At 45.5% G+C, this 25,813-nt stretch overlaps 2 protein-coding genes across 2 annotated transcripts; one reads left to right on the top strand and one right to left on the bottom strand.

Annotated features, from left to right (window-relative positions):
* Positions 1-509: 509 nt before the first annotated feature.
* On the bottom strand, positions 510-25,813 carry tfb1m (transcription factor B1, mitochondrial). Its single transcript, XM_079217285.1, has 8 exons — positions 25,779-25,813; positions 24,814-24,963; positions 24,042-24,193; positions 23,706-23,814; positions 23,466-23,617; positions 23,035-23,154; positions 2,495-2,622; positions 510-1,489 (listed from the first exon to the last, which is right to left on the bottom strand). Exons 2-8 carry the CDS (start codon positions 24,947-24,949, stop codon positions 1,210-1,212), a joined length of 1,077 nt encoding a protein of 358 aa, XP_079073411.1. The 5' UTR covers positions 24,950-24,963; positions 25,779-25,813; the 3' UTR covers positions 510-1,209.
* On the top strand, positions 11,528-12,253 carry LOC306735554 (claudin-20; the record flags this gene model as incomplete). Its single annotated transcript, XM_079217038.1, has 1 exon — positions 11,528-12,253. One exon carries the CDS (start codon positions 11,528-11,530, stop codon positions 12,251-12,253), a length of 726 nt encoding a protein of 241 aa, XP_079073164.1.

Here is a 25,813-nt window from a genome sequence, read left to right as displayed (position 1 = left end):
ACTAGCGAGAATCAGTGCCAAACATCCTAATATTATTTGAGGTCTAATCTTAACCAATCGAGATTAATTCCTAACTAACTATTCACCATCTTGCGAGAGTTTTGCAAATTATGGGGTAGCATCTAGATACAACTCTAATTCCTCTCCCCACATATGCCAAAGCGTGGCCAAAATCTTCCAAAATAAAGCTCACAACACAAAACCACCTCGTTTCTTTAGGGCCGCCGAGCCTCCCCGATAACACACAGCATCCCGACAGTCCTGCATATCTATCTGCCATGTAGATCTGATGAAATCCAGACTGTGGTTGGAGATTAACACCAACCAATCATCAGAACTGAGTGGATTCTCCCTCCGGCTCGTCAACCTTAGCCTGCCATCTGCCTCCCTGGCAGGCAACAGCCCTGCCGTGTTCTGTTGGTGATAATCTGTTCTCGCTTTCAAAAAGGAATATGACAAGTTGCAACAACTCTTTTATTGAAATAAAACTTTAAACAACACCGCGGTCTGATCTACTTAACATACATACATAAGTCATAAATGCTGTATGATGCACGGCATCATTGCTTGAAAAGAAAATTGGTTAAATTTGATTAATTGCATATATATATATATATATATATATATACATACATATATATATATATACATACATACATGAACAGTAACAGTCTTTCTGGAGGTGAAACAATTCCTCTCACTTTCCTCCGTCTCCCAAGTGACTAAGCAATTCAGTGGGAAAATGCCCTGGATACGGTGCTGCCATGTTGTTCCCATTTTCTAAATCACCCTGAAAACAATGACTGTTCTTTCGGGTCCCAGAGGATAAAATGTTATGAGAGTTGGATCTGAAGTAAAAATTGGGACACAACACTCTTCAAGACCTAGTGTGGGTAACTAGCATGATTTCTTTATTCTCTCAAATACAGATGACTCTGTTTGGACTTGTCCCATCCTGGAGCAAGGTTTTTGGAGCCGATCTAACCCACCCAGGATCTTATTGTGCCTTGCGGCGCTTGTGTGTCTGTCCCAGGATTTCAAGTATAACAAGTTACTACCTATTGCTCCCTGGGTGCAGGGAAAAAAGGTTTAAAAAATGCATGCACATGCCAGATGGAAACGTCAAGGCTAAGAGCACTGTCGTCCCCCTGTGCTAACAGAGGCTATTAGTGGGCTTCTCTTGGTTTCCATACTTTTTGTATTTCTTATTCAGCAGGGCTGTTGAGAACTTGGTGGTGTGCCGGTTGACTTGTCAATAAATGTGTCCATTGTTTTATTCCTTTGCTTGGAGAGGTGGTTCAGTCTGAGCTCCTCTCTGAACTCGTAGTCGAGGAGAGCGGGTTCATGGAGGCAGAAATGAGCGTAGGCATCCACCAAGGCCCTGAACTGGGGAATGGTGAGTTCTGTGGGGCGCAGAGTGGGGTCCACGTCGGCTTTCTGCATCATCTCCTGCGTCAGCTCCAGGCGACACACTTCAGGGAACAACTTTCTGAAAAGTGAGGGGAGAAACATGAAGAAATGCTGGCACAGATTCCTCCACTCAGGTCACTTTGAAATCGTGATGATCATGCAAGATTAATGGTGTTATGAAGTTTAAAACAGAAAGAAATTCTCCCTCAGCGATTATTTCAAATCTGTGAAGTTAATTGAAATCACACAAAAGGCTAGAGCTGCTCATGAATTGTTAATTTGTTCCATTGCCGTGCTCCATAGTCGAGGACCGGAGACACTCACACGGACACAAAGTTATCCAACATTAAGGCGGCAGCTATAATTTAAATGTCCAATCTTTTCTGAGAAGCTCTCCGAAAAATTCAATCCTGAAGGGTGACCGTATTGTTTTAAAAATACGTTCCCCTCTTTTCCCTGTGTCCGCTCCCTGCAGGTTGGTGAGCAATAGCTAATTCCACACACTCCGCAGCACAGATGCTTTTTAGGCGCTTCAGTGCTGGTGCCTCCTCTCCAATTTGGTGCCGCTGCCTCCAACCCGCTGTAGTTACATAAAATATGCTGCCTCGTCTTCCTATGCCACCTCAATGACTCATAATTGCTGCTCTCTTTTGCACAACCCGTGTTCTTTTGTTCTCCGGGCCTACACACGCTTCCCTAACGGGGGCGATGGGCAGCCGTGCACACGCATGTGGGCGTGTGGGATTGCCACTCTGGGTTTTTTCGACAGAGCTCCGATGCTCAGAACAGAAAGCCTCAAAAGTAGTGGCTTTATTTGTCTGAGTGCTGTGCTACGTGTGCGTATGTGTGTGTGTGTGCGTATGTGTGTGTGTGTGTGTGACAGAGAAACTCAAATCAAAAACCATTCTAATTAATGATGAGATGAAGACGCAGCTGTCAGAAAACAGGGAATGAAAAATGTAGAGAGGGAATGATAGATGAGGATGAGACCAGATTAAAAAGTTTTTTTTTTTTTTTAAAGAGTGAGAGGAAAGAGAGGGTGGATGCTTTGAAAAGCCACATCCAGTTGTGTAACTGTGCTTACTCCACTCCTTTATAGCAGTGCTTCCTGCGGAACTGGAAAACGTTCCTGACGACTTTCTCCACCAGCTTGAAGGGCTGCGGGATCTGGGGCTGGACCAGAGGGGTGAAGTGAACTACTCCCACGTCCACCTACACACACGAAGAGAGCAAGAGAGGTCTTGAAACTACTTTGCAAAGAGCTCATGGCGATGAAGAAAGTGGCAAAAAAAAAAGCAAGTAGGTGTGAGGAGAGAGAGAGAGAGAGAAATGCAACGTGTGGCGCAAAAACACTGGAAAGAAAGGTTGGCTGACAAATGGCCAGAGAGATACAAAGCTGTAGAGAGAGGTGAAGGGATCAATACACTGGGACAAAAGAAAAGAGGGGAGGCAGAAAACAAGATGACGCAGCATGGCTTTCTGGCGAGCCGGTTCTAGTTGCCACAGTAACACCTGTGCGATGGACCGTAGAAACTGAGCATCTCTCTCCCTTCCCCGTCTCTCCTCGAGGTCCTGCATCACCGCTGAGTTTCTTACCACCTGCCAGACTCACTGTAGCACTCTTCCCCTCATCCCACCGCCTTTCTGTCTCTCCCATTTCCACTACGAGGGAAACCGATGTAGCATGAACATGTCTGGATGCAGTGATGGGAACGCTACCTCACGTCCTGCTTGGACACGGGGACGATGAGTCGAGGCCCAAATCACAGTAAAGATTTGAGCCCATCTATCTTTATGAGCCATTCCACACCGATAAATAATAATGTTTTTGTATTTTGCAGTGCAGTGTTTTTTTCTGTGAATTCCGGATGCCGATAAAAACAAGCCGACCAATTGAGCAATAGATTTTTCCTGTCACGCAACAATTTAGATATTGATCTATACAAAAAAAACAAAAAAAACATAAGGAGAACATCCTGGGAAGGAGTTGAACTTGCTTGCCAGAGAAGCAAACAGTTATTTGACCACAGTAATATTGTTGTCTGTGCAGGAATAAATGCCAACAAATATAGATTGAAGCAGAATATTGCGTGAGATAATATCATTACATCTAGCTCTGACTTTTGAAATGAGACAATTACGGACGAGAGAGAGCGCTATCGCATGCATTGTTTCTGGAAGTTATTAATAATAGAAACTTGAATGTCCACGTTATGAATGGAGTTTGAATGAATTATTTGGTAGCCTACAGTTCATGTTATTTTAGTACCACTCTGTCTTTGCTTGAGAAATCCACCGACCGCCGTAGGTATTATGAGCTGACCATCATAAACGGAGCAGTGGGACACAATAATAAACACGTCGCTCCATGCGTGTCATAAATGATGAAAACCAGTGCAATGGAGATCAGAATTGTTACAAAGGCGACCACATTGTCACTTTGCTGCACAGTATTGTACATTTGGAATAACGAGCCCATCTCCAGTGTGAAGAGATGAGTTTGAGTTTATTTGAGCAAAAACAACTCAATGAATTAATGATTGTGAGACTTTTGGTCGCATGCAGGGAACGGGAATAATGTCGGCTTTGGTATGAAAGGGTTGAACGTGAAGCAGCACATATTCCACATTCTCCTTTCATTTTCTTTGCTTTTGTCCTCCAGTGTAAAAAGGTCATACTTATCTCATAACTGCTGCAGTGGTTCTTAACCTTATTGGAGGTACCGAACCCTGCAAGCTTCATCAGTGCATTCACCGAACCCTTCGTAAATTGGAAAAATAAAATGTGATTTCTTCAAAACATGGGTATATATTTTGTTAGTGCACAAAATGAGCCATGCTTCAGTTGCACACAAAACCACTGTGTTCAAAGAACAAAAATCAACAAAACATGAATTCCACATAAAAACATAACTCAATGAATATTTACTGCAAATCAAGGTGACGAAAAGAAGAAAAGTTGCGTGTTGCGGCCCGACATTGCTAGTGTGAACCGGGCTATACTGTGTGTGTCTTGACCCCTGAGAGTGACTCACCGGACCCCTGGTGTTCGATCGAACCCGGGTTAAGAACCACTGGTCTACAGGCTTTCAAAAATAACACCGGCAAGGCAACTACTGGTTCAAGTGCCCCTGGTTGTAAATCAGTGACCTGCAGTAGGACCTGGTGGTGGAAACCGCAGCTCCGCTTCTCACGATCTGCTCACTCCCGATCCTTCCTGTCAGCCCTGAGCTGACTCGACCGAGTGTTGAAGTAATTGTGCTAGACTCAGCAGAGCCTCACTTGACTTTCAAGCATGTTCTCTCCTCGGTCCATTGCTAGTTCCCCTTTAAAAGAACCATCTACTCTCTTTATCTTGATTGGATCAAAAGAACTCAAATACATTTAAAAGACTTTTTCTGAATGTCTAGATCTGTGCGTTTTGCGGACAAACAAGACCATCATCTTTTCCACATTATCGCATTCAGTCCGGCAAGTATTAGCTTAAAGGGGCTACTGCACAACCAGAGAGATTCTGTACTGTGTGTGGACCAATGGCAAAGCCAGGCGGTGGGCAGCAGAGCGGTGCGGTCGCCTGTATGTCTTTCCATAGATGGTAATAGCTTCACTTCCCTCATGAGGGAGCGCTGTGAGGGACTGTACTCTGATTGGCTGAGCACACTCTGAGGAAAAACATCAGCAGTGTTATTCTTAATAATAATACCTTTCATTCCCCTGAAGTGCTTTTTGGCTTTGAATGCTTTTCAAGATACCGACAGACTTTTTATGTACCGAGCTAAAATTTTGACAAACATCTATATGGGTAGCTGACGTATCCCTCCGAATGGAGAAGAGTTTTGGATCTGAAAGTGGAACGGGGTTTTTTCTTGATGAAGGACAACGGAGAAGACAGAGGTTGCATATCCTGTACAGGTATGTAGACGAGAAGAACGCAGGTGCATGAATGGGAATGTTACACAGCATGTCAGCTTAAGATTTGAAAAAAGGCAGGTCAAGCATGTAATAACAAACAACCCGCAGACTTATTTCCTCCCTCTTAGTCATGCAGACACATGCATACACTGAAGTAACATAGAGGGTCATCTAATTCAGCTCGGCAACGACGTGCCCTGGGGAGCTCCTTGTGCATCCTTGAAGATTGTATTTCTGGAGTGTGTGTGACTCACTCGCAGCTGCCTTTTTGCTTTCTTGGGCGAGGGAACCGGCGTCAATAATTAGGGAAGGAAAGGCGCGAGTGGTCAGAAGACGCGTGGAGGATTTCTAATGAGCCGTTTAGATTCCCCCCGCCGTTCCTGTGAACAACGGCGGTACCGCTTGGGAGCTCTTGTAAACCGCAGCACTATCTCTGATCAGATCTATAGATCCCCCGTGCCTCCGGGCTTCCTGCCGCAGTGGCGTTTAATGGGACGGCAGCGGCGGGACTGTTTGTCTCAACCGCTCCCCCCCGAAGGCTCGGTTCAACAATAAGATGCAGGGAAAGCAAAAAACTCCTGGGTCCAGCAGGAGATGGAGGAAGAAAGAAATGCAATGAGTTAAAGTTGGAAATGCATGTACTGAACAGCTGTTGAGAAACGTAGATTTTTGGTACGTTTAACACAATCCACGACTTCCCGGTGTATTTGTAGTGCCGGTAATAGCCTTGGCTTCTTTATGAAAACTCTGTTGTTTATACGCTAACCCTTTTGGTTCATGCATCATGCATATTAAACATAAAGGCCATGCTGCAGGTGTTGTCAAGGGCATAGAGCGCTGTGGCTGCATCCTTTGGTTTGGATCAAAAGCGTCGTTTATAACAATCAATCCCTCCGCCTGTCACATCAACATGTTCGGATTCTGATTGAGATTTGATATCTGTGTTGCAGAGCTGCTTCCATCATGTTTTTGTGCGGCGCGAGAGCAGACCACCATCTGTCAGGAAGACGCCATAAAAAGGAGCGTCTTTAATTTCACTTTCTGCCGGAATAATTGGGCCGTTTATATTCTGCGCTTCGTGATTTAAGAGGAGAGCAAAGGGGGGTGGGGGGGAAGTCGATATTGGGACTATACAGGCAGCAGCATTTCAGCCATCATCTTGTCCGAGTCACTTTGCTGCTATGATTTATGTATGGCCTTGCTACACAGCTTCACTAGCGCCACCGGAATATATCCCGATCCCTGCCATTAATCCTTCCCCTGATAACCTCAACATGCAAGGGAACTCCATCTTAAATCATGCGCCGCCAACTGGAGACTCCATTGAGGTGCGATCAACATGCCTCACCCCCACCAGCCCTCCCCCCCAAGAAACCTTTAAATACTTTGCATCTGCTGGGCGATCCTGAAGTGGGGCAGCAGACTGACTTAATGACCCTGTTTGACAACCGTAATATCTCCCCCTCACCAGGTTCTCCTTCTTTACACAGGTGGCTGAACAACGCAGACAGAGATTGGAAACGCTCTTCCGGTAATCGTTTGAGCAAACCCTCATATAGCAGGGGGGGAAACAAGTGAACCACTAATTTCTCCTCTGAATTAAATGGTTATGTAAGGATCAATACTCTTATTGCTTGGACTCTCTAAATCCTGCTAATTTGACCGGTGCTTTAGAAAAGCCTTTAAACATTTACATAGACTTTGAAGCTGCTTTCCTCCTCATGTATGTTACACTAAATAATCTGATCAACCAACACGGTGCATATCCTCACTAAAAAGAAGGTATTATAAACATCCTGATAGAGAGAAAAGGGCAAAATATGAGAGATCTCTATCTAAAAGTCCCACGTCTGCAACTCCAGACCTTTATGGCCCACTTCAGTCCAACACTCACACGTCTACATTACGTGAGTTACCATATTCCATGCGTTTGACCTTCCCAACGCTCAGCAGCCCACTCCATTACTCCAGCTTTGCCCCGTGGTTCCCCACCTCCTCTTTCCCCATTTCCACCTCCAATGCCTCTTTCTTGACGTGTTCTCGCCCAGTGGTTTGTGAGCAGTAATTTGTCATGTCCCTCTGAGCGTAACCAAGACGAGATGGCAGGGGCCCTGGGGCACCAGCCCCTGCGCTACCTGAACCACCAAGGCTTGCGCTTACATAATGGGAAAGAGTCCTGAGAAAGAGCTGGATGGAAGAAAGCTATATACAGCCGGGGAATACAAGAGAGAAAAGCTCACAGCCATCCTGCAAAGGGGAGAAGAGCTGCATTAATCATGACAATACCTTGAGAAGACAACCTCCATTACATCAGTGGAGGGAGACAGCCTCTCGGAGAGGAGAAGGCAGCAGTCAATGCCGCTGCATATATACGAGGCTGATGTTGCTGGAGGGGTTTGGGGAGAAAAGGGCTTTGGCTTCCTTTGCAAGCAACGCAGCGTATTTCCCATGAAATCGCCCATGGCATGCACGGAGGACTCTCAAGACCGTAGCCCGAGACTTTGACAAGATCAGCTCCTTGGAGAGACTCTTTCGTCAAAGAAAAGCTTGAACTTTGCCCCAAAAATGTGACATTTATACTGGAGCGGCGGAACGGCAAACAGGGACAACATGGGAAACTTTGTTTTTATGGGATATTCAAAAACTCATAAAAGGGCCAGTCCACATTGTTCGCCTGGGAGTGGGTCTTAATGAAGTAAGCAGAAGAGACTCTTTAATCGTGCCATGCCGGAAAAATTGCAACATGTCACTAAGTGTTTTGCCTGGGACAGGTTTACACGCATTATCTGTGGTGAAACTGGACCCGGGCCCCCTGCTGCACAACAAGATTGCATTGACAGCGACATCACAGCTATCACACAACACCTTGCATCTCCGCCGTGAACAGACCGCCTTTGCAAGACGATGAGCAGGAAAAACCAATTACGCAAGGGAGGACATAAAAGAGGGAAATGCAAATTGGACGATAAAAGGCCCTTGTGTGGGCAAAAGGAGCGTAGCTGGTCCGGCTGTGCCTCAGAGCTATGCTGCAAAAAAAGGCTAAAGAGGTCTGCTGTCAGGTGATAAAATAAAGGGGACCACGCTTATAATAGCCTACAATATCTTCACACATCACCGCGTCACACATCTGCACTCACTGGGCTTATGTTAACTGCATTTTGCTCTTCTCTCCCTTCCATCTTTTTCTCTCCTTTTATCCGCTCGCTCTATGATCTATTTATTTATTTATCTTACTCCCCACAGAACAACACCAGCATCAGCACTTAGGATCTCGCCGGTTTTTTACAAGGAGACAGGTCACACACACGCGCCATACCGTGTGGAAAACTGGAATATTTCTCATCCTACTGCAGTGGCATCCCTCAGAGAGCCCGGAGAATGTAGTGTTGAAGGTCGACACCAGCATCACACTGGGGGTAATGTGGTGTGCATCGCACCCCCACATGCTGGGCCAGATCTCATTTTAAGAGAGGGTCTCTTCGGGGTAGTTTACAAGGGGAGAAAGCACCCTATTAAACAAACAGATCAATAGCTGAACAAATCAATTGCTTCCAACCTATCTACGCGTAATGGCTGTGGTGGTCAATGCCTTTTTGTTATACGGATAGGCGAAATAATTTCTCGCAGCTGGCTGTTTTTGCCCATGCAGCAAAAATAATAGCAACACACATCTGCGTATCCAAGGGTATCAGGTCTATTAGTCCTATCAGATTTTGTTCCCCCCCCCCCCCACCCCCCCTCTCATTTTGTCCTCTTTGTCATTCATGAATCAAGGCCGCCCTAGCCACTCCCTCCCTTGTTGCGTGTCCTCTACAGAGAGGCGAGGGACGAGAGGGGAGCAGCTGGGAGTTTTAGGCGCCTGCTGACTGACGCCTGACGAAGATGACGCCTGAGGGAGGGTCAGTTTTGGCACGGTGGGGTACACATGCTCCTCTGGACCAACACAGACACACACAACGCTTCGTACCACACAACTCCGACCAGCTCATCTGGCCGTAATGATAGCAGATTCTCCTTCTGTCTTAATTAGATTCCCCATCCCAGTTGTGTCGTGGGGCTGTGTTTGGGAATCGTATCTAGACTTTGCATCTCGGCCGTCCCTTATCTTTTAAAAACAGCAGTGTTGCTTTATGATTACAGAGCAGCTCGACGCTGCTCAGCAACGTATTTCATGATCATTTAGCTATACATTAAACAACAACAAATATTTTCTCCATTTAAGAAACAAATAATGTTGCTCTTTATAGCCTCTACCAGTTCAAGCAACAAATACCATCCTGCCAAGCATCATGCATATTATTAATAATGCTGCCAGGTCTGTCATTCCTCTAATTTAGTGTTTTTTAAATGATGGGAAGGAAAATTACATTTAGTAATTACATAACTTTTTTGTTTTATTTGACAATAATTAAGTATTACTACTATCCTTTTCACAAAATCAATCAGGCTAAATAAAGAATATTCACAACGGTCAATTTAAAATAGAAGTTTTAAATTTAGCTTGTGTTTAATTGGTACTGTGGAGGTAGTCAGTGTTTGGTTGGTTACATAGAAAGTGATAACAATAGAAATAAAAAATAAAACAAAACAAATTACTGCATTTTAGCTATCTGGAATAATGTGTAAACAATAATGCCGGAACAATTATTGTCACAGGAGCCGTTACCTTTGCAATAACAAAAACAGTTCAGAGCATGCTTGGACATTGTTTCTGAAATTAGTACGAAAGCGAATTTAGAGGTAAGTAAGGGGAGATATTTTTTGGTGGGTTGGATGAACTGACTTTTCTACATGAAATCTAACTAACTAATTAAGCTGCCTCATCGATTACCCCCAGGAGATATTCAGATTATTAACACCTTTAATTAATAACGCGTCACGTTGCAGGTCCGAGCGTCGGTTGCTGTCATGGCGGGTTAAGGGCGACAGTCTGGAGCAATGCAGTTGCGTTCAGACGTTTATAAAGTTGTTGTGAGGCAGAGGACCGCTGCTCTCAGCGCGCACACACACACACACACACACACGGGGGAGGAGGGAGGGAAAGAGAGAGAGGGAGAGAGAGAGAGGGTGCCAGAGCGCTACGGTTGTTTCTCCCGGGCTCCGGCCAAAGCCTGTGTGGTCGGCTAGAGCAGGCATGTCCTCTCTCACTCCGCCGCTGAGAAAATGGACGGTTTGAATGGATCCGTGATCCGGGCTGATTTCTGCTGCTCAGCCGGCCGTCTCTCGATGCGCGACGGTGGTGCGTGTTTACAGGATTCACTGCGAACAACGTGACGCGTCCGCGCCAGCTCTGCACCAGCCGGGGTAAGAGGGATTATTTCCAACATCGCTTTTTTTTAATTTTTTTTTTATATATTACTCTTTTCTCTCTCCTTGGATCAAAGAACAGCAGCAAACAAACTACACTGAGCATCGAGATGATTCCGTCAAAGCTGGAACGAGATATTTATTCAGCTGAGAAAGATACACAATGGGCTGGGAAGTCAGACTAAATCATAATAATATTTTTTTAAATAACCGGTGAAGTTTAATTCTAGTGGCAGACAAAATTGAGTAAACTGGTATTTTTTTTTGTGTGACTGTTAAAGAGGTTGTGTTCAATTTATGAAAAGGTAAACAGCAGTGAAATTAAAGTGGTAGAACATACCGTATGTGAGTGGGGTGAGGGCACTGCAGCTTTAAGTCCACATAGCTATTGAGCATTGCAAATACCACCAACTCATTTCTGCCTCTCCTATAACAGCTCTATGGGGCTCCGGTAATGGGAAGGAGGAGGCAGCGCGTAGAAAATGCATACATGCGTTTGGCTTCCCTACTCCACAGTCAGCCAGAGCCGGCGCTTATCGCCCCGTGCTTCGTGCTTCGTGCTTCGAGCTTTGCCCCTTTGTTTCCAGCCAGGAAAGTCTGTGCTGCTGTTAGGTGAATGAGGGGGGGGGGGGGGGGGGCAGAAGGAGGGAGTGCGTGGGGGACCCACTCAGTTCCATTTCTCATTTCCATCTCTCTCCTCCAGTCCGGCGGAGCCGCAGCTGAAGAGCGGACGAGCTGGGGATTTGATTGGCAGCTGGAACGCCACTGAGGGAGGGGAGAGCGAGGCGGGCCGGGCGGTGGGGTCGACGAGCCGAGCCGAGCCGGGTGAATGCTGCCTGGCGAGGACGAGCGCTGAGGCGGCGGCGGCGGCGGCGGCATCAACTTGAAAAAAAAGGAGCATGGCATCCACGGGCATGCAGATATTTGGATTTGTCCTCGCGCTGTTGGGCATCATGGGCGCCATGGTGGCCACGCTGCTGCCCAACTGGAAGGTCAGCGCCGATGTGGGCTCCAACATCATCACGGCGATCTCCCAGATGCAGGGTCTGTGGATGGACTGCACCTGGTACAGCACAGGCATGTTCAGCTGCACACTCAAGTATTCCGTGCTTTCCCTCCCTGCGTACCTGCAGACTGCCCGCACCACCATGGTGCTCTGCTGCGTGATGGCTGCCATGGGCCTCTGCCTCGCGTCGCTGGGACTGAAGTGCACGCGTTGGGGAGGGGGCCGGCGCTCCAAGCGGCACGCCGCGATCGCCAGCGGCGGCTGCTTCGTCGCCGCCGGCTTTCTGTGTCTGGTGCCCGCTTCCTGGTTTACCAACGAGGTCATCACCAACTTCCTGGACTCCTCTGTGCCCGAGAGCAATAAGTTTGAGCCCGGGGGTGCCGTGTACGTAGCCTTCGTTTCCGCGGGATTCCTCTTCGTGGGGGGGTCCATCTTCTGTATGTCCTGCTCGGGTAAACGGCATGGCCCCCAGGACCTGATCCTGCTGCCTCCCCCAGACAAGTTGCTGCTCCAGCAGCAACAGCATCAACAGCTGCTCCAGCAGGAGCTCCAGCACCAGTACTGCTCTCTCTCCCCATTAGACAATAAGACCGGCTACAGCCTGCAGGACTATGTGTAATAACGCAGCGCTCTGTACACTACAGCTAAAAGGAGACGAGAGGAGTGGGGGCTTCGCGGCTCATGCTACACACTAGGTGATGTTGGGGGGGGGGGATGAGAGAGAGGAGGGCAACAACTTTGAATTCATTTTCCCCTTCCCCTCTATCTCGCTCTTCTCCCTTTTTGTCTTTTGCAAGCACAAGCAGTGGAGGTATTCCCAAAGCATCGCCTTGGAACAAAGTGTGTGAATGTGTAAGGAGCCAGGACAACGTGCTGCAGCATCGAAGGAAGCTGCTAACCAAATGCAGACATCCTTCATCAGTAAATCACAGAAAGAGCTCCCTGGAGAATGGAATAAGCAGATAAGGACGCCTTCTGTGTAGATTTTGTTTTCTTCCCCCTCGCCAAAGGTTTGAATTAAAAAGGAGAAAAAAAGCAATCATTTAGCTGCTATTTACAATCGTCTGTAGTACCTTCTCAATTGACATAATGGGCAGTATATTGCCCGAGAAAAACCTTTCCATAGCAAGTCATTGTAGTTTTTTATCCACTAGAATGCCACGAGGAATTGATGGAAAACGAATAGTCATATTTTTGTTAGCTACTAGAATGATGTTGATATTTTGCCTCTAAAGCATGCTGTGTGGAGCCTGTCTGTGTATTGATACAGCGGCATGCCTGGTAGAAGACTGAGACATAGCCACAAAATGCCTGTGCCTGAAAAGCTGTAGAAACATTACCCTGCTGTAACTGTTCAAAGAGGACTGTCAGGAGGAGACGTGGACCGCTGGGCTGATTTCAGACAGAAAATGCAGACAAACAGTTGCCTGCATCTCTCTCTCTGCGGGGGGAGGTGGGGTATGAGAGAGATGGAGAGGAATTGATAGCGATTCAGACCTTAAGTCGAGTGGACTGTCTGATGTGCTGGTTTTTAAAAACAAAAAGAACATTTTCAAAAGACAAAAACACACTGCCTGTCAGCAGCAGCGACCCATCCTAATCCCCCCCCACCACCCCCCCCGTTCCTGCACGCCCCCAGACATGCGCGGGTAGACGGTAAACACTCGCCGGCTTGTTTTTTGCATGTGCTTTTCACTCCTGTCATCCTCCTCCGCACTGCCATGGAAACGGAATTTAAATATCTGTATTGTCCGGGTGGTGGGTGCATGTCACTCAGTGATTTGAAGTTGTTTAAGGGGGCATCTTTTTTTTCCCCCTCCCTAGGCATGGCTCCCAGAAGCTTTAATCAGAGCCCTTGTTCGCACTGCTTTCACTAATCCCCTTTATTAGCCTGTTGCACGGTCAGAGTTTTTTTTTTTTTTTTTTTTTTTTTTTTTTTGTAAACGCTCTCCCTCGCTGCCCACTGCGATGGTGTCTATGCTCGCGGGGGTGAGCGGACGTTTAATGGTGCAGTGGCAGAGGCAAAGACGAGGCAGATATATATATATAAAAAAGGGGCAGCTTCTTGAGTCATGGTCGACTGGGTTGCTGTTGTTGCAAGCAGCTAAAAAACCTTTGAGTCATTCTCCATATGTGACTTGTTTTCCAAGTGCGTCAGCAGTGCGCATATGCTCCCAGTCAGTCTGCACCTGCAGAAGGTCTCAGTGTCTTAAATTGCAGCCACTTGACTAATGCCACCATTCCTCTTTTTTTACTACCCGTCACTCCCCCCAACCACCACCACCCCCACACTCCGTCTGTCCTGTTTGTGTCACATCTATGTCACATGAATGACAAGAGAAAGCTAATGCATGTTGAAATGCACGCACCCCCAACACACACACACACACACACACACACACAACTCCCTCCTCCTCATGTGTCAGCAGCGCTGTTACGCTTTCAGACAGTCGTGTGTCCACTCTTGAGGTTTTCATGCCTGAGACAGGGCCTTGGCAGTCTTGTAAAGAAGCGCACATTCTCTCCTTCTCTCTCATAAACATGCAGCCTCCTGGGGGAGAGCAGATGGCTAAGCCCAGCTCGCCACCTGCAGGCTGCTGCCGGCACGCCACGGGCCTCTCAGTGGACGCCGCTGCCGGCCCTGGCAGCCCCTCTCGGGGCCAGGTTTTCCATCCCACCCACGACTTAGCCATCTTGCCCACCACATAGCCGACGGAACTGGCCTCCTGACAATAACTCACTGCCCAGGCACCATAACCAATGCAATAAACAAAGAAGAATGTGCCATGTCATCAACTAATACCGACACGTTATGTGTTTTGAGAATGTGCCAAATTGTTTCATGATGACACATTTTAATACTATCCGGAGTTCGTTCTGTTTATTTTTTTATTGAGTTGTTTGTACGTGAATTATACATCAGCAAATGTTTTATGGATTTTGTGATTTGTTCTGCCAGACTAAGTCTCAAATCAACTACGCTTGTGTACAGTCCAGTGCAGCTTTCGAGGGTCATTTTTAAATCCTCTTTATTTTTAATTTCCCAAAGCACAGCAAGACTTTACAGGGATGAGCGTTTCATTGAAAAGACACGTGTGGTATTTTCTAAATGGTTTTTTTTAGTTTGTGTTTCATAAATTCTGGTTCATTTTAAGTCTGTGACAACTGTACCCAAGTATTCTAGGTTTTCAAGGTGTTTATTTATTTATTTTTTCACTGAGGGATCAGGATTCCCTCGGATTGTTTCAATATAAAATACAATATTATGTTCATGCCATATCTTCTTTATAAGAAGACTACTCAATGCACTTTTGCTTGTGTTACTTTATCTGACAGCAGTTTGTTTCAAACGGCTGAGCATTCCAAGCTCCCTGGACCAGCACGAATACATAACACCACTGGCACTCTGGAGGAACAAAAAAAGGGAAAGGTTTGTCTTGATGATCAGCAAGAAAATAGGAGCTCGACATTTCTCTTTTTTTTTGTGGCTGTGCAATTTCATTAGCTTATAAACAGCCAGAGTGCAAAGTGACTAGGTCCTAAAAGTCTAAAGAGTTACAACTCTCCTGCATATACTGTACCAAGACATTGATTTATAATTTTGATAACTGCAGCTTATTTTTGTGGATGCTTTAGCACTTCTTACGTTGCCAGAGCATATTTGTGATGATTAATAGTTCACAAGTTCTGATACAGTTGTCTCAATGTGCTTGTGCAAGTAGTTCTATTTTTTACCAATAAAACTATTTTGTGAAAGCAACACGCCTACTGACTGTATGTGAAACCACGCGTGTGTGTCGGGGGTGATGAGGACGGAGATAGCCTTCATCCTGCTGCCAAACCTACAGATTGTTGGATGGTACAGGCTGTGCCGAGTGTCGCAGACAGGCTGCTCGGACGCAGCGCCGCCCGGGAATAACGAAGTGTCCGTCCAACTAAGATGCACGTCCAGGAGCATTGCTTTGTGGGAAGTGGGGGAGGGGATTCTTCCTTTAACGCCACAGCTAGCCTCTGCCAATCATTCCTCACTGAGACGATGGCATTTATTTATATTACTTGATTTTGATCTTTTTATCTACTTGTGAGCAATGCTGCTGTAATCCTGTAATTCCCCCACTGCGGGACTAATAAAGGATTATTTTATTTTATAGTGTATCTGATAGAGAGCCACGGGTTGCTGCTGATAATCATTACAGGTGACCAGAAAAGAAGAAGAACGTACGGTAAGAGGTCGTGTATGGGAGACAGACACGTAGGGGCCAAACACATGAAAGCTCTGCATTGAGCAGATGTAAGCTTGATAACCCGAGCAGAACATTGTTGTGTAGGAATTCCCAAAATAAGTTGCTAATTAAAAAACTGTATCCATAAAATTGTTTTTTTCCACCAGAGAGAACTGACAAGTAGAGCTGAAAAAGATCCGTCAACTAATTGATGAGTGGATCAACCGGAAAAAATATATATTTGCAACTATTTTGATAGTCAATGAATTGTTTGAGTCATTTTTCATTCACTGGTTCCAGCTCCTTAATTGTGAGGATAAATTGCTTTTCTTTTACGCAATTATAAATTGAATGTCTTTTGGTTTGAGCTGAAAAAACAAACATTTTTGATGACATTCCTTTGAGCGTTTAGGAAACTGATGGACATTTTCCACTATATCCTGACATTTCCCAGTTGATTAATCCTGAAAATAATTGGCAGATTAATTGATAATGAAAATAATAAATACTTGCAAATCTACTGATATGTTTATTTTTCAGCGGTACAATGTCCAGCTCACTACATGTCTTAGTCCAAATTCTTAATAAAAATAAATAAAAAACGATTTCTATCAAAATAGTTTTAAAATGTTATGTTTTTAATAGGAAAGAGGCTGAAACATTGTTATTCTGAGAAATATCTATATCAGTGTTGGCCTTGAGGATCCGGTTTAGCTTTAATCCACGAAATAAAGAAATGGGACACAATGCAAACGTATTAACAAGAGAAATGATATAGAAAAAAAAGATTTTGAGACAAACACCCCACCCTGGAAATGCGTTTTATCAAATTGTCTTCGACCGTTCAAAAAAACAAGTTTGCACAACTTCCTGAAAGAAGACGTCTTTCGCCTCAAGCAGAGCTCGTTTCAAACCGGAATACTTTGCAACTTTAATATCGTTGTCATAAACTGGAGCCCAGACACTTCAGATGGTGCGCTCATTTACTTTTTGTATTTACTTTCCAAGTGAATCGGGGCTCTCATTACAGCTGATTGGAGTGAGAATGTGCTTTCCTGAAACAAACATGGATTATTCAGGGCTCCCTCTCCTTCTCCCGCTCCTCTTGGTTACGCAACAAGAGTGCAGATCAAATAACTCCTCCTCTCGTGGGGAAACGCTAATAAGATCTGCTCCTCGGTGTATTTAACCTACATTTTCCATCAAAGGCTTTCACCCCGAGTTGCCGCTATGACAGATCCGGAATGTGAAGGGAGGTGAGCGCTTGTCAATTCGCGGCAGGGGTTAAATCATGCGTCAGGCCTCCCCTTTGAACTTCACTGCCACGTCAAATCCACAGATTACTTCATTGGCCTTCGTTGACCAGCGAAGAACCTTTCCAAAGATCTACCGCAGAGGAGAAAAGACGTCGACGACAACGAAGCCGGTCGTGCTTAGCAGACACGAAGAGCGAGACGGACGTTAGTGTGTTCAGTGTGTGAAGGAGAAGTCCTTCCTTCCTGCTGCTGTCAGGCTGCACAACCAGCTGAGCTCGCAGTAGACCACAAAAACACTTCAATCACTTCAATTGATGCAATATAAATACATTTTTAAATACCTTTTATTCTGTCTGTATATATAATATTGCTATTTTGCACTCTTTACTGTTTATTTATATTACTTGTTTTTCTTGTGTGCACTTTACCCGTCTGCTGCTGTAATCCTGCAATTCCCCCACTGCGGGTCTAATCAAGGAATATCTTATTTTATCTTCGTTGTGGCCATCGCTCACCAAAACTGCCGTCAGATCGCCACGTTGCTCAAAACACGACGAGCGCTCGAATCGCTCTGGTATAGCTCTTTGTTTTGTCTATATATATGTATATATATGATATAACGTGGTCATCAACACTGAGGGGGAATGACCTTCCTTTGTTGCTTTGCTCTGGGGGAATAAAAGCAACGACCTTGGCGGAGCAGTTAACTGCTGAGAAAGGCAGTAAACGCTATGGAGATGACAAAGGAGCGCTTGTAGGGAAAACAATACACTCTGACAGTTCAAAGGAAGCCCTTTAATATTTCAGCTTTCAGCACAGGGGCAGGACGCATGGCTGGGAGGATTCAGTAAGCAGAAAGGGATGGAGGCTAAATGATTGAAAGGTGTGTGGAAAAGGAAGGTTTTCTTTGCTAATTATACGTCTCTTGACGATGATCAGAGGAGAGATTATTGTATTGTATTACAGACGGCTACAGTGCATCGGTGAGAGTGCAGAAACACAATAATAATGCAATAGCACACTTTCACACACAGAAAAGGTTGATGCAAATCTTGCAATTGTCAGTTTAACTATTTTTTACTTGAAACAACCCTCCAAAAGGCCTTTCATGAAATCACAGTGCATGAAGTTTAAATTAGAGCCTTCCAACAACCCTTCAAGTTAATAGCGAATAGATGAATACCTCCCATTAAGGCAAGGCTGTTTCTTTTAACCAACTTAATTTATTATCATTACATCTTCGCACCACTAGCAAGTTACTTACAGAAGCTGACCTTTACTTTACTCGGGATATAGCCAGGGTTTCAGCATTAGTCCTCAAAATACCTACATATCCTCTTGGCATGCTTACTAACTAAACAGAGCTGAATTTGCTAAACTGTGAACGCTGACTGAGCGAACCAGGCGCAGTTCCTTGTTAGGCGGAGCAATAGATCTCTGGAGATGTTCCATCAGCCAACTCTGCCAACCTCGGCATTTTGTTTAAGGAAACAGGAGGCGGAAGAGTATTTTCCAGCTTCTTTTTTTGTGTGTTGCTTTTCTTTACCTCGGGTCCGTGATATATTGAGACCAAAGCCTTCGGGCGTTTACCGAGTCATTGAAATAACTTGGCACGACGCTCTGGATACCGCGTTTGACCCCGGTTTGCGAGACAGGAATAGGCTTCGGAGGAATTGTGTGCGTGTCGAATGTGTGTCGGGAGGTGGGAAAGCAGCGCTTTGACTCTGACTCTTACTGGGCCACTTCAGGTCACAGAGAAGACATCCATCACTGCGTTACACTGGACTGAGGCGGGTCAACATTCGAACACTGACAAACCCCTGAATTCAGAAGAGATATATAGCAGCTGCTGACACCTTAGCCACAGGGGGAAACAACACGAGGACATTGAAATAATAATACATTTTAAAATGTGTGTTCATCTGTGTGTATCCGCTGGATTTTTACTGCTAAAAGTCTCCCTGACAACTGCAAGCCACAATGGATGCTCAATGCAGCGTTAACACATTAAATCGAGGCTCTGCTCATCTGGCCCGTGGTCTTGGTTGACGACTGTGTACAAGAGGAACATCTGTAGGGCTCTCCTCCTGTGTGGCTCGGTTAGTTGGTGGTTGATGGCTGATGCGGCCATTACTCAGAGCGGGCTGACAACTTGGCCCAGACAACCATCTGCTGGAGGTACGCCTCGCTCTCTCTTCAGATCGATCTCCGTCATGAATCTGTCTTCTAGCGCTCTGTACCTGTATGGAGGAAGCTTTGCAGCTCTGACATCCTTTTTCCAGATATTATTTTCATTCCATACATCACATCCAGACTCAATCCCCAGTTGCCTTTATGTTTTTTTTTTGTGTATATCTCACTGTGGTTTTCCTCTTCATCCATACTTTATTCCTATCTACATTCTCCACCTAGCAATCACTCCACGTTTTTTTTCTCCCACCACCTCTATCATTTAATATTTCAGTCTCCCGCTGCCCACCTTCTCCATGCCTCCTTTTCTTCCTCACTTTTGCTAATGAATAACACAGAGGTTAGCTCTGTAGGAGCTCTTCAGAAGAGAGAGCAGGTTGCTCGTGATGAAGCATGTGTTGCACGACTTATAGACCTGCCTGTGATGGACACAAGTTGATTTTAATCACATTCTGCCAAGGAAGCAGAAAGGCAGGGGAAGAGCGATGAGCAAGTCAAGACACACTCTTCACTCTTTGCAAATCAGCTATTTTCTATGTAAAGAGGCAGTGGAGATGAAATTGGATGACTGAATGCCCGTACAGAGGATGCGGATGCTTGATGGCAGCGTGCACTCCAACACCCCTTGACCCCCGACCAGAATACAAATTAGAAATGTGTCTAATAGCTAAAGCAACAGCGGGGAAGCAGATTATTTTCTCAGTTTAGTTCCTTAAAAGACACCTTTCAGATACATGTACAGCTGTGAATGACAGAGGCAATTTAAAAGACGCCTAAATCTGTCCGTCTGTGAGAATTAGCAGGAGATGGATGACTAATAAGGAAAGGGAGGCAGGTGTGATCTGCAGCAGGACGGACCTCGGAGACGGAGAGCCTCGGGGAACACCATCAAAGCAGCCAATCGCTGCGCTCGGAAACCTTCAAGGGCAATCTCAGTCACTCAATGTGACACAAGAGAGGTGCACACCGGGGGCGAGAAGAACAAGACGGACAGATTCAACCGAAAGGATAAGAGCCTATCTGCCCACCCCAGTCAATATGGGCCCCGGCAGCTGCTGATTCAAAATGGATTCAACATTTCCCTTTCTCATTATCCTATTAGCCTGCACCGCACTAGCTCCTATAGGGTCAAATCAACCAACCAATCACACAGGTACGTCCCCCCCCGGCACCTTTAACCGAAGCCATTTTCTCATCATGGTTATTTGGAACGGTTCAGTAATTTCATTGTTTTTTTCTGTGGCTCTTTGTGACTCGCTGTGTGTTTGATTACACAGCGTTAAACCACTTGAAATGTTTTTCACATTTCACTCACTGCAATGTGTGTCGTCTAGCACCTGCTGCTGCAGATCGTATTCACTGTAGTGGAAGAGAGTGGCCACTGGTGGCGTTTGCTTGAGTAGAAACCAGTGGCATTTTTGTTTTTTTTTCACAGAAATGTCCAGAAATAATTTATCCATACGTGACTGGGTGGACCTGTTCCTGGATGGCCATGACTCACTCCTTCCCTCGCAGCAAAATTGAGCGCCGAAAGCAGACAAAAACAATGCCCAGTTGTGCTTCAATTTGAACAAATTCCTCTTCATTAACACGGTCAGTGATCCCCGAGCTTCAGTGGGAACAGGATAATACAAACAATTAGATCGCTGAGCCGATTTATTGGCGATAGGTATGAGGCAGTCAGAAAGCAGGAAGAGGAATTGTGATATTTGGAAGGGTTACTCCTCTATTATGATTAACGTCTGGAGTTGTATTTTTCCATTATCATTTTTATATTATATCATATTAGTGGTGCAACGGATCATAAAACTCACGGTTCAAATCAGAACCTGATCACTACATTTTACGAGCACATCACGATATTCATAATATTAAGTTTCACTGCAGAGCCTGAAGGCATCATAATGTAACTTTTGGTCGTTATCGGTGCTGCTAAACTAACCAGCTCCCCTCCTGTCAAGTTCAACACGGATTGCTTGTTAGAAAAGCATAAACGTCGATGTGCTGATCGCATATTTCACTGGATTTTGGCGGATAACGATCGCCAGTAAAACTTTACCTCGCACTGTTAATTAAATCCGCAGTTCACCCGAACCGTGAGGGGAGATCCATGGCAGGACTATATTATATACTTATATAACTTCTACATTTTCACCAGAGCACTATAAGCTTGTGTACAGCCTCAACACCCAAGAAGTGTATTTATGTTCTGACAATATTCTTGTGTATGCATTCTGTCAATATATAGGTCAGCTTTGCAGACGAACCACTGCTTTAGAAGTCTATATTGCCCCCCCCTCCCACCAGCCTTTAATGTTGTCCCATAGATCAGGCAGGACGTTTTTATTGCTCATGCAATTTTGTGTAATTACGCTGGTGTGCACCAGTAAACAATGCAGAGCCAAAGAGCGTTTTATTAATTATACTACATGACTTACTAGTAAAAAAATAAAAAAAAGTCCCTGCACAATGCACAGAGTATGATAGCGTTAATATACCCTGCGTGCTCTCTGATCTTTTATGGGACACAGGCAGCAGGAGGCCTGCTCATCAAACAGCCATCATCTCTCCTATGATATTAATTTGACCAAGTGCCCATTAAAACATTTAGTGGGGATAGCTGGACTGCGTGCGCAGTGGGAGGCGCCGATTCATCTGCAGCGCATGCACGCCCAATGCACTCTGCATTTTTTTATACATAACGCGTGCACACACACACACACACACACACAGATCAGAATGCTGAAATCCATCAAGCTCCAGTTTGACATACACATACGAATAAGACATTTGAGAGTTTAAAAAAAAGAAAATGAAGGAGAAAGTGCGATGAAATAGTCATTGGGAGCCATCTCTTCTAAGAGAATGAACAATCAGCACTGGTCCCATTCACTCTGCTGCGTTTTCTGCCACACAGGATGTTAAATATTTACCAATAGTGGGTCTCCTAAAGAGCCATGGCATCTTCAAGGGACCAGCAGTCCATCTCTGACATCAACCTAACACCTATCCTTTAATTCAGGAAAAGGAAAACATGGTTTCATTTGTAGGAAGATGTAAGAGAGCTCCTAAGAGTTGTATGTCTGTAATCTCAAAATCTATCTCAGCGGAGCAGTCTATTAACGAACACTGATGTTTCAAATCACAGCAGTACTTGTATTTTCTTAATGTGCCACCTAGTCCCACTGTAAATCCTTACCCCAGAAAGAAAAAAACCTTTTGCATTCTCATGTTATGTAAGAGTGAGCGTCTTTTCTTTCAGCAGCGACACACGCACATGGGCTGAAAGGCGCAACGAGAGAAAAATGGTCCTAAAAAAAGAACGAGGCCCTCATTATGAGGAGCAGTGTGATTGCGCCACATCTCAAATACCCACCAGGCATCATTACAACCTAGAAAGGGTCCAAAGACAGAGCCGAGACAACACTGATTCAACACAGCCTTAATGAAGCCTGAAAGCCAGAAGAGAGAGGAAGCGCTGCTGGTGGTGACATGATGAGGGACTCTGGCGGGGGAGCGTGGGACCCGACGAGGAGCAGAGCTTAAGAGATGTGAGGAGATTGAACCCTTATCCCGCGGTAGGTTTAAGAGCTGTGAAATAATAACGCCTCCATCTGCCAGCCGCTGATTCAACACTGGTACGGTTGCAATCATTGCCTTTTCCATTTTATTTTGACATGGTAGAATTACATGTCGAGATATTAAGAATTATGATTAAATGTGAATCCTACCTCTGGTTTCGGGACGAAGGCCCGCCCAGGGATGGTGAAGCAGTTGTGGACTGTGCAGAGATACTGAGCCATGATGGACAGACGGCTCCTCTGCTTGCTGCCTGTGCTGGCTGTCAACCGCTGGATGGAGAGGACACAACGACCACCAATTAGTAGAGCAAATTCCATAAGACCAGTTTAAGTGACGCGTTCGCGTGATGTCGCCTTTAGTGGTGACCAAACATGTGTGGCAAACATATTAAATAAAGACCCAAAGCTGGAACAAAAATGTTTTCAAGTGTTTCCCCAAGTGTGTTTTTATGTGTCTTTTCATACAGCGCTGAAGAGAAATATAAAGCCACTAAAGGCGTCTTTAAGCTCTTGGCAGCTGAACAAGACAACAGCGTCCTGACAAAAAAAATACGGCATACATTGCAACACAGTTCACGCACCTCTGCGACCTCTTTCTGGAACGTTAGGGTGAGTCGGGTGCGTCCGTAGACGAAGGGCCCCGTTCTGTTGGCTATGCTCTCCAGCCACTTAATGATGAGGGGGGTCGAGACGTTGAACGGGAGATTCCCAATGATGTGGAGGTTGGGCGGATCTGTGGAGCCACACACTTACACAGTTACCCTCGACGGGGATCTCACAGCACCGCCGGGAAACAGCGTTCAGAAGTTCATTATTCTCACCTTCCCCCCACGGCTTCGAGATATTTTCCGTGAATCCTCGGTCCATTCTGTAGGTGAGTATGTCACCGTGGACAATCCTCAACCTCCCTGGTGCCGCCTCAGACAACAGCTGCGGAAATGGAGGCGACGTTAAATGAGGAAAAAAAAAATTAAAAAAGGTGCTCGGAAACACTAAATGGTCATCAGTCACTCTGCAGGTGGCCAACGGTGCTGCAGTTGATTGACTGGCAACTGAGAGGTGACGCTGTTGGAGCCTTTTCTGCAGAGTGACCTTCACGACCTTCATGACCTTGATAACTGTGCAAAAGCATGTATTGTTCCGGCTGTTCAATTTACCTTCAGCCCCGGGATGAAGCGCGTATCCTTCTCCACCACGAGCATCTCTGACACCCCGGCATTGAGGATGGAGCGGGTGAGACCGCCGGGACCAGGACCCACCTCACACACATGTGCGTCCCTCAAATTGCCTGCCTGACGCACGATTTTGTCTAAAAAAAAGAGGTGGAAACGAGTGACAATAGCGAGTTTCGCCAACATTTTTCTGCATAAATATGTGAATTACATACTGACTTAGTTCAACTCGTGTGTCATAAGCACCACCGTAACCTCCAATCAAATGGCTTCATCAGAGTCTTGAGGATATAAATTGAGATTAATAGCGTGTGATGTTACCATACCTGTCTGCCTCTGCGTGATGAAGATGAGGTGCATTAATCTAACAGTCACCTTGTCCAAGGGCAAGAGAGCAGATCAGACCTGCACTGCATCACTGGTAATTATATTACGGCTCAAGCTCTGCAAGGGCTGTAAACAATTGACTCCATTCACATCTGAAAGGGATCTACTCAACCTTGCCCATACAGAGAAGTCTGTCCGTTTAAATACCTTGTAACAAGGCGATGTGAAGCTGTGCAATCAAGTGCACAGACAAAACCCACCATTGAGCCCTCAATGCAGACATAGCAACAAAGAACAGGAGCACGCAGGTATTGGTGCACTGCAGATAAAGAGCGAAAGAAAGAGAAAGGATGGCTTTGGCGGTGTATTTTGCATATATTTCTCATGCCAATAAAGAAGTGAACGGAAAGGAAGAGTGAGACGGGCTGACCTGTGAGTCTCAAATCCAACAGAAAGTTCTGGGACAGCTGTTTCTCAGCTCGCAGATTGTACAGCTTTATGAGCTCGCCAACAGTAGGCAAGGGAGGGAGACGGAAAGACGCCAGCTTCCCCGGGGCAGCCATCATTCAGGTGTGAAACGCTGGGAAAAAACAAACACACAAAAAGGTGAGGGGGAAACACTATGCACAGCTTCATCAGCACAAAAGCTGTTATAATGCATGTTGTGAGGCATTATAACGGTAATAAGAACCGGTCAGTAATAGTCTTTGAAATATTATGTGCAAAGTATAATAGGTCAGGGGGGGCATTTTAATTGCAGACACCGACAGGCGATGTGTTTTGGGGGAGGTATTTTTGTTATTTTGACATGCCCTCGGCTTTATACTAAACTTTAAACTCAAACGTATTCATGTTTTACCAAAAATATATGGCAAAAGACACAGTGACACAAATTGTGATCAATTCCAATTACTTCTTCATCAGGTCCTGGGATCGATATTACCTCTGAGGCAGTGCTAGAAGGTTGACTTTGAACGTTAAGGGTGTCCGATAATAAGCTCTCGTGCACCACCTAGTGGTGTTATGACAGAACACTAAATGGCCGACATAAAGACACAACACCAGTTGTTGAGTGAAAGACCTTTTCCCTTTTCCACAGTCCTAAATCTAAACCCCGCAACATTCAGGTAGGAGGAAGTGAAACGACCGTAGACTGGAACACATAACGTTAAACGTAAGTTGCTAGGAGACCGAGAGGTGACAGAGTCTGACAGGGTCGTTAGCATTGCAAGCTAATGCTAGCTTCTTGGTTCACGTGCCGTTGAGAGGCCTCGGGGGAGGCTGTACGTTCAAACGGAGCACTTGTTTCTTATGAATGAGCTAAGACTGAAGGCACACGACAAACGGAACATAAGAAGCACAGAGAGCTAAGATAGCTTAATCCACGTTTCTCACCGGTGCCGTTTTCCTCCCGTACGTTTCCCTATTCG

The sequence above is a fragment of the Taurulus bubalis genome (genome assembly GCF_910589615.1).
Source record: "Taurulus bubalis genome assembly, chromosome: 4".
In the NCBI taxonomy this organism is placed as follows: domain Eukaryota; kingdom Metazoa; phylum Chordata; class Actinopteri; order Perciformes; family Cottidae; genus Taurulus; species Taurulus bubalis.
This window is presented reverse-complemented; position numbering and strand designations above follow the sequence as displayed.